General features: G+C 34.5%; 1 protein-coding gene, 1 non-coding gene and 1 pseudogene across 2 annotated transcripts; 2 read left to right on the top strand and 1 right to left on the bottom strand.

Annotated features, from left to right (window-relative positions):
- Positions 1–7,069: 7,069 nt before the first annotated feature.
- On the top strand, positions 7,070–7,186 carry LOC125853976 (U5 spliceosomal RNA). Its single transcript, XR_007445276.1, has one exon. It is a non-coding gene; the product is annotated as a U5 spliceosomal RNA (small nuclear RNA).
- A 558-nt stretch (positions 7,187–7,744) lies between these two features.
- On the top strand, positions 7,745–7,876 carry LOC125853951 (U1 spliceosomal RNA; annotated as a pseudogene).
- Positions 7,877–9,127: 1,251 nt separating this feature from the next.
- LOC125847009 (pyruvate dehydrogenase (acetyl-transferring) kinase, mitochondrial-like) lies at positions 9,128–12,823 on the bottom strand. The gene is made up of 6 exons (XM_049526722.1): positions 12,437–12,823; positions 12,107–12,365; positions 11,828–12,008; positions 11,448–11,595; positions 11,135–11,357; positions 9,128–9,548 (listed from the first exon to the last, which is right to left on the bottom strand). The coding sequence occupies exons 1-6, from the start codon at positions 12,683–12,685 to the stop codon at positions 9,490–9,492; spliced, it is 1,119 nt and encodes a 372-aa protein (XP_049382679.1). The 5' UTR covers positions 12,686–12,823; the 3' UTR covers positions 9,128–9,489.
- Positions 12,824–13,827: the final 1,004 nt, after the last annotated feature.

Below are 13,827 nucleotides of genomic sequence, written 5' to 3' on the forward strand. Positions count from 1 at the left end.
CTCTAACCCTTTTTGGGAATGCTATTCGATTAAATATGTATTTTGAAATATATGTCGAGTTTAAAATTTTAATCGATTTTATCTAAAAAATTATATATTTAGCATGCATGCTTTATAAAAATTATTGTAAATATGGTTAAAATATTTTAAAATTATTAGTAAAGCTTGAAATAATTATTTTACTAAAATGTTTTAAATTTAAGTGATTTTAATTAAAAATATTATAATATTTTGTAGTACTTTAATCGGATAGCATTTCTTCAATTTTCCTCAAAATCATTTAAATTGTTGCCCATCCTATTCCAATTTATTTAATTCGTAGCCCTCTTCTTATTCAATTTCACTTTTCAGGTCCAGCCTATCATTTCAATTTGGTTGCAATTCTAGCCCGTTTAATTACAATTATAACCAAATTCAGACCAAACTCAACCCAAATCTCATACCCCATCTTTTAATCCTAATCCTTGATCTCTATTACTAAATCTCAGCCTTACATCTTATTTAAATCAACGGTCAAGATCGAATCAACATTATCTTCCTATTTTAATATCCAAAGACTCCAAACCCTAAGAGATTTTCATTCTCTTCTTCCTCTCCAACTCAGAAGCGCCGCAGCCCCTCCCCTCTATGCTTTTCGGCGAAATCGCCACCACCTGCTGGTGGCAGCCGTCCCTCTCTCCTTCTCTTCGTTGCTCTCTTCTCCTCTCTTTTCTCGATGAGGCAGTGAGCATTGGCGAAGCTAGCAGCAACAACAACTGCTCCGACCAGCAGCTCGACGAGGCAGCAGCAGTAGCCACCTCTCCGGCCAGCGAGCGCCAAAACAGCAGCGACCAGCGGCGCCGGCGGAAAACAGCCAGCAGCCAGCGAAAGCTTGGGCAGCGCCGCCCACTCTCTTTTCCGACGCAGCAGGCTCCACCAACAGCAGCTCCAGCAAATCCAGGCGACCTCCAACAGCAGCTCCGGCGGAGCAGACCCTGCCATTAGCGAGCTCCGAGGCGGCAACGATCGACGACAACTCCGGCGAAAGTCAGAAACTCCGGCCAGCAGTTGTTGGTAATGTATATCAGCCCATTATTTTAGTTGCAAAACAGATCCGTCCCAAGTATAAACATTTACTTTTAAGATTTAAATCCTTGTGCATGTGGGTTGTTTGTTCTGTGCCAATAGTGATATTTTGTTAGAACTCCATCGTCTATATATGTTTAAGTATATTTTCGTCACGTTGTAAATGGTTGTTGGTCGATTCATGATAAAATTTGATATTGAATATAATCATATTGGTTTTTCCTCATGTCGATTGCTTTAAAATTGATTGCTTCGCGTAATTAGTTTCAGAGGATTTTCGTGTTGCTAAACATAACCTGATTTGTTGTGACCTCAATGATAATTCTTAGCTTGGTCACCGCCTTAATTACTTGATCATCTAGGATAGGTTGTTACTACTTATCATAATTAATTAATTTGCTATCCTAATTGCTTCTTTCTCTTGCTGATTTGCTCATTGTCTTGTTATGGTAAGTTGGTATAATTTTACTATAATATATGAATATTGATATGTTAATAGTTGCTGTAAATTGATCCCCTCTCCCTTAATTATTGTCCTAAATAGATTCTTACGTGTTTATTTATGGTAATCTAGCATTAGGTGAATATTTGACTTAGGAAATTATCGCTTTATGTGCTGGCCATTGATCATGATTGCGATCCTTGTCTTATTTAGTTGCTCTTATATTTGGTAAAAATAAGTTAAAAAATAAATCTGATTTGACTCTTCCAAAATAAGGAAAATTTTATTTGATTTCCCCATTCCTTAAAATAAATATTTCTGTGTAGATAATTTTATATAATCGGTCATTAACCTTTTCCTTAATGATATTAAGTTGATTGCCTCCTTGCTTTATATTTGGTAAAATAAAATTAGAATAAAATTTGATTTAGCTCTCCTTTGAAATAAGAAAGATATTTTAATTGTCCCCATAATTTATTTCTTCCCTTATATGTGCCCCTCTTCTACTATATAAATAGGACCCCTCTACACATTCACACACACATTCGGACAGAGACGGATACATCTGAATTTGTTCACATACTAAAATACTAAGAAAATTATATTACTCTCTGCTTGAAAAGAATCTCTGTTGAACTTCTAAAGTATTTTGCTGTGTTCGGGTCGAATAGCGTGGAACCAACTTGTCTTCATTGCTGATTAATCTTTAAGTGCTTAACCGGTTAGTGTCTATCATATATGTATTTAGTTTCTTGCATCATTATTTACTTACCACTATGCATAAATCCAAAAAATGAATTTGATAAATAAAGGAAGCATCCGGGTCAGTGCTCTTCTCCTTTTTTATATATGATTCTATGTGTAACTATAATCGTGTAATTTGTTGCTCCCAAAAATAAATGTGTATGTTTTATTCTGCCTAAGTGTAAATGGATGTTATTATGTATTGTTTGGTATTATTTGTAGCATATTGCTTCTTTTAATTAGCAGGGCATTGAGAGCTTTGAATTAATTGAAGAGTCGCCGAGGGACACATTTTCGGAGCAGAACTATTCTGTTTTAAGTTTATTTGTTGTTTAAGTTATGTATTCATTGTTCTGTAATAATTTTGTTGTGCAACTCTAAAGCTCTATATATATGAAATATATTTGGGGGATCGCCTAAGGGGGGGAGGGGGATTTATGTGCTAATTGCTTTACTTATGTTGAGTCTATTTGTGTCGTGATAATAACTGGCCCATAAAAATGTTTTAATATGTTAGATTAAAACATACTTTATCACATGCTAAATAACTAATGGAATAAATATGCTACTTGCCTTATTAACGCCTTAGACTATTATGCAAGCACGCTAGAAAATATTAAATGAATAAATTGCAGAATTACTTTCATTCGTTAACTCTGTTGAAATCACTTAGTTTTGAATCAATTTGTTAATATTTCATTGTTGTTTATATCCTGTTGTCTAACCTAATTTAACAAATCTCGTATGTGAGCATGTAATTAAGCCTGTTCATACTTGGAATTATTCCCGTAGGAATTACTTCAGCATGTTAATTAAGTAGTCGATGCTAATAACATACTAGTTTCAGCATGTTAATGAATTTAAAAGGAGTAAAATCTGAATCATTTAAGTACTGATTTGTACTAATTGCTATATGTTAATGCGAGTTTTAATTTTCAGCATGTTCACGCTTAGAAACCATGTCTATAGGATCTCTAACTAATAAATCAGTGTTCATGAGATTAAATAAAATTGCTTATAAAAATTATACTTTAATAATTTTCAGCATGTTAAAAACTGAAATAAATCTGCTGCACACTTTTCTGTCAATCAAAATAAATATTAACTATTTCTAGCATGAGTAATATGACTTATACGACTTCTTTTTGCACTATTAATACTTAATTTTGCCTGCATGTTATAATTTGCCTTGTTTGGTTATTGTCGCCTGTAATTAGCCAACCAACGCATTAATCACTTAGATAGTATGTCTATAAGCTTCTATTTTTTTTTCAACATGTTTTAAAAATAGAAATAAATCTGTTATGAATATTCTCTGATCAAAATAAGTAATTTCTGCATTAAAATTTGCTACTGTTTTTCTGCACTTACTACGTGTTTTGTCCTGATTAAAATCGGCTACTAATTATTTCTGCAGTAACAATTTAATCTGCTACTGTTTCTTTCTTCAAATATTTCTGCATGTGCTCTTTTCTACTATTTAAAAAAAAACCAAATAAATAAAAATCTTTAGGTCATTAATTTCTGCCCCCTTTAAAATCAGTGTATAACTAAAATTTGCATTATGTCATAATTATTTTCCCTTTCATTAATTATTTGTTATATTGAGTGTTTGCTTGTCTATGCACACACTTAAGCATGAGGCCTTTCACTTTATGTGTGTTTGCTAGCATGCTAAATAAAAAAAACCTTAGAGGCCAATATGAGATTTACGTTCTAAGTGTTGTCTTATTTGTTTGACTTGGTGTCTAGGTGGGCCTATTAGGAATCATATATCTTATCTTGTCTAAATCCACCCTAGTAGCAATCCAATGCCTCTTGGACTTTAAGCGTGGACGATAGGCACATTGTAGAGACGAAAGCAAGCGGTGGTGGGGAAGGGGTAGTTTAGGCCCTATGAATATGATGACATCGACTCAGGCTTAAAGCGTCAAATCTTGGGTTTGTCAGTCCCTACACGGAAGCCTATCAAAAAAAATTATATAAAGTCGAGTGTTGATCCTAAAGTCCTTCAGTCTCCCTTTCCTTTGTCCCTTTATTTGTTTATTATTATATTTGTTTGGGGTAGCTTAAATAATAATATAAAAATTGTTTATTCTATTTGATTGTGCAATTTCTGTCTCCTCGCTTATCTTTTATTAATTGTTTAAATATTTATTTCATTTATTACATCATCTAGTCTTGCATGCTTAATTATTAAAGTAGGTAATTTAATTAATCCTAATTGTTTAATCATAGTTATCACCTAGTCATCATGCTAATTAAATAAAATAATAAATGAAGTGACCATAATTGCTACTTGTAACCCCCACATAAATTGCATGAGACACGGTCGGGACCCACATTTGTGGACCTCGAGGGATGCCTAACACCTTTCCCTTTAGGTAATTTGAACCTTTACTCGATCTTTGGTTCGTTGACCTTAACTAGAATTATTTTAGGTTAGATAGGTGTCTTAACGCGCCTTAATTCGTTAGGTGGCGACTCTTCCATCCTCAAAAGCCCAAAAGAGTTGTTAGGTCGTGCACCAAAACCCGTTTTGCGAAAAACGGGGTGCGACAGAATGACGACTCTGTTGGGGATAATAGGTTCTTACCATTACGTGTTTCATTTGATTTATGTGGGGTTTACTTTATCTGGTTATTTCATTACTTGTTTAGTTGATTACCATGTTTAGTTATTGTTTGTTTTCTTATTTTTCATGTTCCGTCCCTTTCCCTTTTTCCTTATGTGTTTATTTCCATATTTCACCCTTTCCCCTTTTCCCTTATTTGGGTATTTCCATGTTTAATCTCATACCTTTTTCCTTATTTGCCTGATTATTCACAATGTATATTCATTTCCTTTTATCTATGCATATATTTACTTACTTGCTTGTTTATCGCTTTCCATAAACTGTTTATGTGTTATTGTTTTCCATCTAAGTACTAATTGTTATCCGCTTTGATAGACTGACATTCCGCTCATACTTCCCCCCAATTGGGACCCTCTTCCTTTTTTATTTTGTTACCGTGATGTTTTCCCGCTTTATTTTGCATAAGTAGTCGGTTTTCATATCAACATAATTTCATAGTATACAAAATTGTTATAGGTGTAAAATGAACCGACCTCCGAATGTCGCTTTTAAAAGTAATAGATGAAATAAAAATACCGACCTCCGGATGTCACTTTAATTAATAGTAATTAGAAAAAATATTGACTTCATGAGGTCGGTATTTTAATTACATACTATTAATTTTACCGACATTCGGAAGTTGGTATTATAACCGACATCAAGAAGTTGGTTTTTATGCAAAATAACCAAATTCCGACCTCAGGAGGTCGGAATTTTTCCCAGAAATAAAAATCGACCTCTTGATGTCGGCATTATTTTCTCAATTAAATATAAAAAATACCGACCTCATGAGATCGGTATTTTATATTAATTTATTTTTTACATACTATTTAATTTTATCGACATACGGAAGTTGGTATTATTTATTTTTTATATTTAATTGAGATTTATTTATTTAATACCGACATCAAGAGGTCGGTTTTTATTGTAATTCATTTTTTTCGGGAAAAATTCCGACCTCCAGAGGTCGGAATTTTGTTTTCTCGCTTTATTTTGCGTAAAAACCGACTACTTGTAAATACCAACCTTCGGAGGTCGGAAATTACCGACCTCCATTTGAGGTCGGAAATATTTAGGTCGGTATTCACTGTTTTTTAGTAGTGGTTGAACTTCCCTGGTTGCTTCGTATGTTTATATTTCTTTCTATTTTGAAAATCCTAACTCCACCACTAATCGAAATTTAACTATTAATAGTTTAATCATACGAGAAAGTCTAAAGGACAATTCTTAAGTCGTTTCTATAGATATTGAAGGACTGACTTGTGAGTACTAGGGTCGGAGCTACAGTGTCTTGAGGGTGTCCAATTCATCGGAAAATTATACCTACACCTAAGTAAAATCTTGTTCAAAATGGTTAAATTTAATACTTTGAACACCTTTGTCATAATAAGCTGTTGTGGCTCAGCGGTTGGAGGCTCTCTTGTTGAGCTTTGACGCGCAGGTTCGAATCCTTGCAGAAACTTATCTTTTATAGTCATTTTTTAAAGAGCTCATATTTCCTTATTCCTTTAATTATCTAAGATAATAGCTAGTAAATTTCTTATAAATCTATAATTTTAAAATCTAATAAAGCTTATTGAATTTTCAATGAAGTTGATTTTTTATTTCTTTTCATTAAAGTTTGAAATAAAATTCTAATATTTGTATAACGCTGTTAAAAGAAAGTTATTTTTTAAAGAGCTCCTATTTTATTATTCCTTTAATTGTCTAAGAGTTAGTAAATTTCTTATAAATCTTTAACTTAAAAATCTAATAAAGCTAATTGAATTTTCAATGAATTTGATTTTTTATTTCTTTTCATTAAAGTTTGAAATAAAATTATAATATTTGTACAACGCTGTTAAAAGCAAACAACAGAGGACCTCATTTGTTTCTACTTCAATTTTTCGTGTCTCGATATTTTTGTCATCACTAGAGATTAGTGTAAGTTTGAAACTTAAAAATGATTAAGCTACATATCATGCGATTTGATTTTTAAAATTTTAGAACATTTATTCATAAAAAAATATTAATAGTACATAGTTTGATTTTGAATTTTTTAGTGCGTCCATTTATCAATTTTTTTTTTGCTTATATAATTCTTGGACACCCTTCGTGAAATTTCTAGCTACGCCACTGGTGAGTACCACATTGATAAAAAACCAGTATATACAAACTTTGTCCCAATATAAAAATGCAGCACAGTTTAGTTTGATAACTCACGCAGCCACGCAGTGAGCACAAAGCGAACTATTCTTTCGCCTTTTACTAAAGAATATCGTGTGCGCGCTGCAATTAGTAGCATACGCCAATTTTTGGAGGGGTTCTCTTATTTGAGTACCCCAACAATTCTAGTTTCAATTTGTTTTATACTTGTCCTAAAATTCAAATATTACTATGAGTAGTAAATAAATTCTTTTTTATTTGAAAATTGAAAGACAATACATGAATATGCCTTTTAATTTGGTTTTAGTTGATATTTATGTTTCTTTAGTATGCATTTAAACTTGGATAAAGTTGAATAAGTAGACACATGGCATAATACATGTAGGATGCCAGCTAAGACACAAAATGAGCTTTCATTCAAATGCCACTCTAACCCTTCAACAACATCTTCCTTCTATCTACTTCTATCTACTTGAATAATTGATTTTTCTTCCCGAGCTGCGTAATTATCGAGTTTGATCAATAGAGTTTCATATTTGCTTGTAACTTGATATAATAAAAGTTTGAGCCAAAACTACTGAATCTTTGACAAAGCCATTACTGTAACAAGTTTGATCAATAGAGTTTCATATTTGCTTGTAACTCGATATAATAGAGTTTGAGCCAAAACTACTGACTCTTGACAAAGCCATTATTATAAAGGTAGCTCCGCCACTGATTATGTTGGAAATTTTATATTCCCAAGGACTTTTATATTTGGTGACCTCCATTGCACAATGGAGGGGTGCCCACCAAAGGTCAGCCCAAGTGGTCGAGCCTATGTCATAATTTGTCGCAGTAGGGGCCTACGTTCATGTGGCTCCTACTCAATTCTTCAAGCAAAATTTTCTTGTTTTGTATTTACTTTGTGTTCTTATCAAAACAGTGAGCTGATGAATGCTTGATCTTCCCCCCCACCCCCCACCCCCCCACTGCCAGAAGCACTCTGGGGCACACCTTCAATTTCTTCGTTTTTGAGAAGTCCTTTCTTTTAATTATTAGGGCCGTCATGGGTGATGTCGAAATCAGTTCCTTCGGGTGGGCACGTCAAGCTCTGAAGATCCAAACTAGACGGAAGCTCTAAGATCTTCTAAACATGTGTGATGCATGACGTCTAGCTACTCAAACATGTACTAGCATATAAAAGAGTTCGAGCAACATAGATTATAAGGCCAACTTAAAGTAAACAACAGTAAACTTCTTTGTTTTCTGCTTCTGCCTATTAGGTCCTTTACTATAAACTTTTTTAAAAACACAACTTGCTTTCGAGTTCAGCTATTCAAGATGCTCAGTTCGCGACATTTTATCCATCATTTTGTGAAAATATATCTCCTTATAATCACAAAGATACCAAAGCAAAATCATATCTTAAATTAGTTGATCGTGAAAGTATAAAATAGGACAGCTTAAGTAGTTTCTATTTGAAAAACATGTTAGATTTTCAATCATAAAGTTACTGAAAGAAAAGCAGAGAGCAACATTATAAAGGAGTGAGTGCGGTGAGTACCACATCTATAAACAACGACTTAAACAAACTTTGTCCCAGTATAAATATGCAGCACACATAGGCAATAAAACTCACGCAGCCACGCAGTGAGCACAAAGTGAACTATTCTTTCGCCTTTTACTAAAGAATACGCCAAAAATGGAGGGATTCTCTTCTTTAGACGACCCCAACAATACTAGTTTTAACCTTTTCTATGTGTCTTATTCATAGTAGCATGTGTATATTCTGATATTATAATATAGTGACACTCTTGGTGAAGGGTAGATAAAAATTGACTCAGAGTTCTTCAATCATTCGATATTATTGAACATCTTTGAATCGTGATTTCTGGTTAAGGGTTGAGGAATATTGTCAAGAGGGAAATGATATAGAGGAGGAAATTCTAGTTGTGAAACAAAAAAAATGCAAACAGGGTTCTCAATTATTATTTGAACACAGAGAGAATTTAGACTAAAGCTACTGCACTTGGCTGAACCCGAAAGCTACACATTGACTTTGCCCGGGCATAGAATTACTTGAAGTGCACACAAATGTGTCAAGACACCACAGTAATAACAAGGAAAAAAAACGAAAAAGGATGAATATCAGATTGCCCAGTGCACATCATAGAATCGTTTTATGCAAGTGCGTTCGGTTTCCTTTGAACATTTTTCTCTTTACTTTTTTCGACTTTATCTGGTTTTGTTCAACAACAATCAACTAGCTGTTTTAACAAGAGATCTGATTTGTAGATAAGATCTACAATAAGCCTATCCTTCGGATAAGTTGGATCCGTCATCACAGAATGAAGCAAAGAAAATTAAACAAATAAAATGCGTCTCAACTGAATGATTTCCATCGAAAAGTTTAAGTAATTTGGCAATTATAGCAGTAATAATGTTTTCTTGAATTTGAAATATCTACAGAGGAGTTTTTCTCTCCCACCATCAAATGTCAAGGTAATGGCTCTTGCGAATCTCCCAACCGCGATAAATGCAGATAAGCATCAGTACCTGTAAAGACATCAACAATTGAAGCCAACTAAAGTATGTAGTGCTTAAGCGTACCATTGCCATAAAAAAACTATTTAAATCCTACTCCATGTAGTCATAATCTTCTGTCATTCATATATATTTACTTCTATCTACAAGATAAAAGTTATTAGGGTGAACTCATTATCCACATAATTTCAGATCGTGCATCATTACCCCTCCAAAATCGGACGCTGGAGATGCACACATAACAGCTTCTTACAATCTTCACAAACACTTGTCCTACATATTTAGTCCAATTTTAACAACTCTAATGCAAGGGCTTAAAGAATGTGTTCATCACATCAACACAGTGAGATCTTAATTCACAACCAGCAAAAGATATTTCCAGGATTTAAATAAAGTCATAATCACTATTTCACGGGTTCCTGCCACACCTGAACTCTGTCAAAGTCTTTAAAATGCCTCTAACCTTGTGTGTTGCTCACTCGCCTTGATATAAAGGACACATCACATCCACCTCTGATAAATTAACGCCTATAATCATTTGTTTTTATAAAAATTATATTTGATATAAAAATATCCAAATCCATCCCTTTTTTTCAAAAGTAAAAAGAAGAAAACAAAATTCCCAAACCTTCCTCCCCTCTTGGCTCGTTCCCATCTTTCCCTCTTTTACCCACCACCATCACACAAAAACATTAAAAGAAAAGTTGTCTTTTTGCTACAGTAACTGTTCTAAATGGGAGATAAAATCAAAAGAATAATGCACATATTTATGGAGTTTGGTTGTATTAGCTAGGTGGATTTCTCTTTTCCTATCTTCTTTTGTGGCTTTCCTTCGGTTATGCCGTTTCGACCCTCTGCAAAGTTTCTTCATTATCTCTTGTTAGTCTTCATTTTATGAGATTTCTGTAGCTAGGTATGGATTTTCTTCTCTTGTTTTAGTTAAGAAATGACTTTCTTATCAAATTTGATAAGATATTGTTTACTTTATGCTTTAGATTTGAATATTGAAGTTGTCAAATTTGATTCTTTAGATTTGCCCTCACCATTTTGGGTGTTCTTTGTTGTGGACGCCTATTAGGGAAGGGTCGGAAGTAAAAGTTTTGATTTTCCATTTTTTTATATCCTTTTTTTGGTTCTCATTTTATTCATTTCTTATTTCTAAGTTTGGTATTGATGCTCGCTACATGTGTTATACACATTTTATCCAACTTAGCCGTCAAGTTGCCACAGATGCTTAATCAATGCTCAGAAGGGTTTAAATTAGTGTGTTTCAACAACCATAGGTGTTTGGATGAAACTCTGTGGAGCAGAGTGGCAGGATGTCAAATTGGTACAAATAGAGGTGTGTATTAGATTATTCAGCCTTTGAATTATAGTACCGGATTTTTTATATCTATGTGAGGTAATAAACATCTGAATTTGTACAGACCTAGCCAAGCGACCAATTCTTTTGTTAGTAACATGATATTTCTAGGGCCTGGATTAGCAAATATGATAACACAACTAACCAGAAAAACATCTACCAAAAAATATATTCCAGTCTAGTAATCTAGAGGATAAAATTCATGCAAACAAGGGCAAGAGGTACTGTAACATACCATAGCCTTCCATGGAGATAATTTGCAAATCCCCTCCAAAGTAGCGAGCATATAAACGACTTATTGGAAGTCCATATCCATAACCAGCTAACGTAGACACAGTAGCCAAATCAATTGTATCAAGGTCTGAATGCTCATCCAATGGATTCCGGGCAGTACTGTAGAGATAAGTAAATATTTTGGGCAGACCACTTCTTGGTATACCACCCCCTTCATCTGAAATCTACAGAGCACATAAACCAAACTTGATAAGGATGGGTAGGAAATATAATAATACAATCCTTAGATAGGACACTTTGAGAAGGGATCATGCCTTGATAGTAACATCCTCTAGACCATCAGCAACTATTATTCTAACAGGAGGGGCAACTTTGTCCGAGTCCACAAATCGCTCTTCCACAGCACGCAAGGAGTTCTTAACCAACTCAAAAACCATCAAATGCAGATGTGTTGGCACATAGCTGGTCATGAATCCCCCAAAAAATAGAAGGATAAATGTATGGTATAAAGCAAGGGAAACAAGACTTTCCACAACAACTAAAGTTATGTTTAGAACATTTACATCAATAAATTTTGGGAGTAACGTAATAAGAGAAAGTCAGAGGCAGCAAAGAATACCATGGAACAAAAATGGTGGACAAGATATATCTAGTTTACTGGATAATGACAATGAATTAGGAGTAAATGACGTACGGGAATGTAAAGTTTGGGTCCCCATAAATGTTGACCTTAGGTGCACTGCCATATTCACGCAAGCAAATAGAACGGGCATCCTCGGTAGCATTGCGTGCAACCTCCAAGGGGGACATTTTTGTATGTATATAGCCCACACAATCAGGAGGTGGATTAGGATCGTGTAGGGCTACATGCTGCCCTGTGTTTATCAGGAATGCAAGAAGTAAGAAATGCCACAATATGTATAGATAAAAATAAAATAGTACTAGTAAAGAAAAGAGAAGATAAGAGTGAAACCGATAAGCATGCGGATGCCAATTCTAGACATGTAAAATCGATCAAGAAACTGGTGTATCTCATCCAAATCCTGATAATCAATCTTAGGGTGTAGATCCTTTTTTAGTTGTTGAACTCCCAAAGCCATCATAGGTACAACATTGTTGTGTCGTACTTTAACCAAATTAATCATTTTTGTGAATTCCAACTCGTCATTCTCATCTTTTATATCTGGAAACGATCTAAGGTCACGGAAAGAATCCAAATACCAATCCCGGACCTAATTAAGAAAGAAAGGTTTTAGAACAAATGAAATAAAAGAGCATGAGTAGTAGATGACTGAGTGAGTACCTTTAGAACAGCAGGCTTGTGAGATAAACCATAAGGAAGAGTTTGTAGGTCAATAACCCTGCGAGCAATACGCATAGGGAGTTCCTTGTGAAGGAATTGAGATGAAATAAGCAAATTGCGGGGAGTGGGTTTGGAACCGAACTCCATCATGTACTTGAGACTCACACCAGTCTGCTTCATGGAACCCCATCGATGTACTTCCTCAATCAATTCCTTAGAAAACGACTCGTATAGTTTCTTTGCGGCCATATATGACTTGAGATCTTAACAATAATCTATTGAAAATGGAAGAAGCGGTATCTACGAGGCAAGTTTCACCCTTTTTATCCATTCATCCATCTTCTCACACATTCACTCACCACCACCACTTACTTACCACTTGTGCCCACAACAGCAACAGAGAGAAAGAGGTACCGATCCATCATCAAAATTCAAAATTCAGATAAGGAGAAAACAAAAACTCTCTTACTCTCTTGCACGGGCGGCTGTTGCCTAATATTTAGCCTAAAAAGGGATGGGTATGGCTGACTCACACTCGCCACTCAGACCATTCCCTTAGTTCTCTATTCCCCTTCCCTCCTTCCATTTTCACATAAATTACCCAAAATTATAACACACGTGGATGACATATACTCCACAAACAATTCAAAATATACTCCCTCGTTTTAAACGAAACGACCTATTTTGCCATGTTTAAAAAAATAAAAAAGAATTTTCAATCTTATAGTTCTAAATTAAAGTTATGACAAATATTTTCCCCATTCAATAATAGTTGTCCATTTATCGCGGGTGGACCATTTTGGTTGTACCAACAACACAATGAGACTCGTATGTTTTTCATGGGTGCACTATTAATTATATCATAATTTCTATCACTTTCTCAAAATAGATATACATATATACATATGATTTGTTTCAAAGTTAACAAGTGGATATGCATCCCTACCTAGAGGGGTGGGTCTACCTCTGACCCTTGCTATTAAATATTAATGTCGGTTAAAGGTAAATCACCCACAATAATGAGCTAAGGTTACTTCTAGAAGTATCTCACGAATGTTTAATGATGTTAAACTTGCATTGACCATGTTTAATGATGTTAAGCTTGCATTGACCATGTTTAATGACATTAAGCTTGCATTGACCATGTTTTATGAATTGTGTCTTCCAACCCCCTTCATCTTCTGTATTAGCTTGGTCATTGCATGTTATGTCATGAAAAGTCCCTTTTGCATGATTTTCATACTTTTATGCATTACTATCATACTTGGAACATTTTTGTACTGACGCATACTCTTGCCTACATTCTTCCAAATGTAGGGTCCGACGCTCTAGTTTTGCATCTCCGTGGCAAGGGATCACTTAGTAGATATTGAAGATTGGTGAGTTGTAAC

The sequence above is a fragment of the Solanum stenotomum genome, chromosome 1 (genome assembly GCF_019186545.1).
Source record: "Solanum stenotomum isolate F172 chromosome 1, ASM1918654v1, whole genome shotgun sequence".
NCBI classification, from domain to species: Eukaryota; Viridiplantae; Streptophyta; class Magnoliopsida; order Solanales; family Solanaceae; genus Solanum; species Solanum stenotomum.

Excerpts from the sequence above, each read along its gene's own strand:
- LOC125847009 (XM_049526722.1), bottom strand. The coding sequence starts at position 12,685 with ATGGCCGCAAAGAAACTATACGAGTCGTTTTCTAAGGAATTGATTGAG. Across the intron at positions 12,366-12,436 it reads ACAAGCCTGCTGTTCTAAAG|GTCCGGGATTGGTATTTGGA; the intron begins GTACTCACTCAG and ends TTTCTTAATTAG. Across the intron at positions 9,549-11,134 it reads TATCTCCATGGAAGGCTATG|GTACTGATGCTTATCTGCAT; the intron begins GTATGTTACAGT and ends ATGTCTTTACAG.